At 39.2% G+C, this 4181-nt stretch overlaps 1 protein-coding gene across 1 annotated transcript; it reads left to right on the forward strand.

Annotated features, from left to right (window-relative positions):
• The first annotated feature begins 304 nt into the window (after positions 1-304).
• LOC104458382 (secreted frizzled-related protein 5-like) lies at positions 305-3679 on the forward strand. The gene is made up of 4 exons (XM_010084939.1): positions 305-624; positions 1128-1297; positions 2210-2302; positions 3369-3679. The coding sequence occupies exons 1-4, from the start codon at positions 338-340 to the stop codon at positions 3677-3679; spliced, it is 861 nt and encodes a 286-aa protein (XP_010083241.1). The 5' UTR covers positions 305-337.
• Positions 3680-4181: the final 502 nt, after the last annotated feature.

Genomic DNA, 4181 nt, shown 5'->3' on the forward strand with positions numbered 1-4181 from the left:
TTGTTTTAGAAAGCACACAGCAAACCTTCTAGATGTCAAAGTTTAATATGCCACATGGCATGCTGCAGCAACTGACACCATGGGACACATGAAAGGCTATACCAAATCTGTGTCTTTAGGGAACATACTTCTATACTTTGTTTCCACCTCCCTGGTTATCACAACAATCCCTTGGGTAGGCAATAAGACCTGGTCTTGTCTCAAGTGATTTGATAAGCAGTTGACAACCAACAGTTCATTAAGCTCTTGGGATATATAAGCCACAAGGTTCTCAGCGTGCCCCTGCACTTTCAGGGTTTGACAGCTCTCTGCTCAGCAGCCCAGGAGTCACTGGAAGATGTTCTTGGCTGCAAAAATACTTGTTTTTGCTGTGAGTGGTCTCCTAAGAGCAGCAACAGGCTTTGACATTGGATTATCCACAAAATGTGTAGTGATACCCAAGGAGATGGACATGTGCCACAAGATTGGATACTCTGAAATGAGGCTTCCCAACCTGATGGGACACACAAGCATGGCAGAGGTTATCCTAAAATCCACCACCTGGCAGCACCTTGCACACACGAACTGTCACCCTCATGTGCGGACATTCCTGTGCTCTCTGTTTGCACCCATCTGTTTAGATACGTAAGTACCACAGCACAGTACAAAACTCCAGCCTTTATTTGCCAGAACAAGACCAAATGAAATGCATGTTTTTCATAATCTAAAGGCAATCTCCATTTTTTCTGAAATAATTATGAACTTTTTTGTACTCATTAGAAAGCAAAGTACTGAAAACATATTCCACTTCAATTTAGTTTGGCTTGGGAAAATGAATGCTGTAGTCAAAGGATATAATGTTTTGTTACAGCTGAAATTTTATTCTGGTTAATTTAGGGTTGAAGCACCTAATGTGAATAGAATCAGGCTCATACTGAAGCTTTTCTCAGGTTGTAATGAAAGCATTTTTAAAACTATGACTTAATCCTGCAAGATCAGTCCATATACAGTTCACTTGGAATTATATTGCTATTGAAAGATGTTAAATATCAGTGAAGATGATATACTATGCACAGAAATCACTGTTGCAATAGTTCCTGTTATCATTGAGTTTAACTGATTCAGCCTGGTATTTCCTCTGGCGACAGGTTTATCCATCCTTGTAGGAGTATGTGTGTCGCCGTCCGTGCCAGCTGCGCCCCCGTGCTCGCCTGCCACGGACACCCCTGGCCTGAGAGTCTGGACTGTGATCGATTCCCTGCAGACGAGGACATGTGCCTGGCATCTCTTACAAAGGAATATAAATACTTGCACAAAGGTAGCTGGAAGATGGCAGAGGGGCGGGTGGCCGTACTCTGTGTTCCTGGGAATTGAGGAGATAGATACAAGGAACACCGTTCCCTGACAGTTTGTGATTTTGTAAATGGAGTCGTGTCTATCTGTACTGCTTCCCTGTTTGTGCAGATGGCAGGGGAAAGTGCTGGTACTTGCAGTGTAAGCTCCAGCAGACCTCAGACAGTGTAAACCACACTGCTTCAAAAAAATAAAGTGTAGATAGCCTATGCTTAGACAGTGGAGGAAGGCTATTGCCACCCTGCACAGCTATGGGCAGTATCATACCCACAGCAGCACACTGTGTTTGATTTATTTTGAGGTCTCTTTATAGACTTACCAATGGCCCTTATCACAAATAAATTTATGTATAACAATGAATTGGTTCTCAGAGGAGCTTAGAAAAGTTAGCATGATTTATTCTCTGATTTTCCTTAGAGAAACCTGAGTTATCATGACATTAATGTTCAAATCTGCAGATGCACTCAGGCTTACTAACTTCTGAAGAAAACAGTAGGAATCAGTTGCTGCTAGCACACCCAAATTCATATATTCACAATCCCAGCGCAGCTGCACCCAGAGTCACTGACAGAATCAGACACCTAACCCCTTTCCCACCCACCATAGCCACATTAAAAATAATACCGCATTTGTTACTGAATTTGTTGCTGATAATTGAGCTTGTCAGTCTGACAAGGACTGAACGTGCATGGAAAATTTAACTCCTTTTCATCCTTAGCTGTGTTTTCAGAGAAGTGTGTAGACAAATTACCACTGACCACTTGTGTATTTTCTCTGTCATTCTTGTGGCTAAACAGTGGACTCTCAGCTTTGACAGGAGAAAATCAAAACAAAAGACTCTAAAAGATAATTATGAGAATTTGTGATTTCTTACCAGTCCTACCAAAGCCTGTCTGCCAGACCTGCCCAGCAGTGGAGGAATTCTTTACGCACAAAAGAGTTCTTGAAGTTTTCTGTGACAGTAACTTTGGTAAGTCCTTACTAATATGGCTGCTATTCAAGAGACTAACAACTCTCCTTCTGAAATGCTTTAAAATTTGTATTACAATAAATGGCAGTTTCTGCTGGGATTTCAAAGGATTAAGAGTTTGGCTGCTGACTTAACTTTAGGTTGTTTTTCAGAATATATTCTTTCTAATCAAAATATAAGGAGGATTTCTTTTGCATGAAAGATTTATTAATGATCTGGTTTACAACCAAATAGCTCTTCTGTTTTTGTCTAGTTGGCTACACTGTAGAACAACATGCCTTATGGAAAATATTTCTAGCAAAAGCAGCCAAATAAGCAGGTTTGTTTTTTATTAGTGCTTAAACCCGAAGTAGAGCTTTGGTGCTTTACCAGTGAATGGTGTGGCCTTGTTACTTGTGTGCAGGAGGTTTTTGTGATACATAGCTTACTGAAAATTAGAAAATTCCTGCAAAGTCCTTTGACGTCACTACAGAGACTCTCAGAGACTTTGTCTGGCTTTAGGTTAGGCATTATAAAGACATTTCATGCTAAAAAGTGTTGGTGGAGTCAAGTGAGGTAGGTAGATGTCTATAATGAAAAGAAAATATCTAGAAGGCTGGTATTAACAAGCGTTACTAGCTATTTTTGCTGAGGGGTTCCTAACATGGACAAAAAATGAGTTTCAGGAGAATTGCTTGGGCAAGCTGAGCCGCTTTGTGATACAAGACCACCACCAACAGCTTATAATATTTAATTATCCAAAAAGTCTGACATACATGGTGATGGTAACAATACATTACCCACTTTTGTGAAAATATATTTTCCTAGTTGCCTAATTCCATGAAAAAAAAATTATTTACTACATAACCTTTACTGTTTAAAAAATGTTTTAAAATGTATACATGTATACTGCTGCTGGAGAAGGACTTGCCATACTCTTTCAGCATAAATTATGATAGTATTTTCAAGGAACCATCCTGCTTTCATTGGTAGTGTTTCCTTCTGTATTTGAGTAAATGGAGTGACTTACATGTTTCCTTTTTTTTTTTTTTTTTTTTTTTTTTTTTTTTTTTTTTCCCCTGCTTAGCAGTGAAAGTAAAGCTGTCCAAGAAGAAAACAGTATTTGGTGACCAAGAGTATAACATTGAATGCCAAGTGGAATTCATTACCCAGGGCTCACTCTTGCCTTATGAAACTCAGAGTATGATACAACAGTGGCTGCTCATCAATGAAAACTGTACGCAGAGGATGACTTCAACCCATCGTCCCACGGTGTATCTCCTAGTGGGGAATATTGAAGAGGGCATCATTATAGTAAACCAGGTTTATCGTTGGCAGAGGAGGGACTCCCAGCTGACTCTGGCCACACAAAAGTGGAGATATCATAAATGCTTGTAAATATTTGTCATATTATTTGTAAAAAGATTATTATACTTGTCATGACAAACCTATCTTGTAAATAGGAATGTATTATAAGTAGAATTTAAAGTCTAAAGTCTTAATTTCCTTTTAAATTGTATTATAAGCTGAACTTAAACCCCAGTGTTATCAGGCCTACTTTCTGTAGTGTTACAGATATTCACATCACGTTTGAAGTTGGCCAACCATGTATAAATGCTTCTTTGAGTTATTGCAAAAATATTTTGTAATACGTGTAAAAACTGGTATAAAACACTTTTTATCCAGCTGACCACCTTTAATGTATTTTTCTATACCGCCCACTCTGCCATTTTCTCGAGTTACCTGAACTTTTCCTTGCTTAATGTTTCATTAATCTACCTCATTTTCTCCCGTTAGAGTATTTTAAAAGAAGGCAGCCCTCTGCTGGTCGCTTTTGCTGGAATCAAAGTGGAATAAATAGGAAGGAGGAACTGTAAGCACAATGCGGTTAGCCCCAGCT

Source organism: Pterocles gutturalis, unplaced genomic scaffold (assembly GCF_000699245.1).
Source record: "Pterocles gutturalis isolate BGI_N339 unplaced genomic scaffold, ASM69924v1 scaffold17870, whole genome shotgun sequence".
Taxonomy (NCBI): Eukaryota; Metazoa; Chordata; class Aves; order Pterocliformes; family Pteroclidae; genus Pterocles; species Pterocles gutturalis.

Excerpts from the sequence above, each read along its gene's own strand:
- LOC104458382 (XM_010084939.1), top strand. The coding sequence starts at position 338 with ATGTTCTTGGCTGCAAAAATACTTGTTTTTGCTGTGAGTGGTCTCCTA. Across the intron at positions 625-1,127 it reads GCACCCATCTGTTTAGATAC|GTTTATCCATCCTTGTAGGA; the intron begins GTAAGTACCACA and ends CTCTGGCGACAG. Across the intron at positions 2,303-3,368 it reads TTTCTGTGACAGTAACTTTG|CAGTGAAAGTAAAGCTGTCC; the intron begins GTAAGTCCTTAC and ends TCCCCTGCTTAG.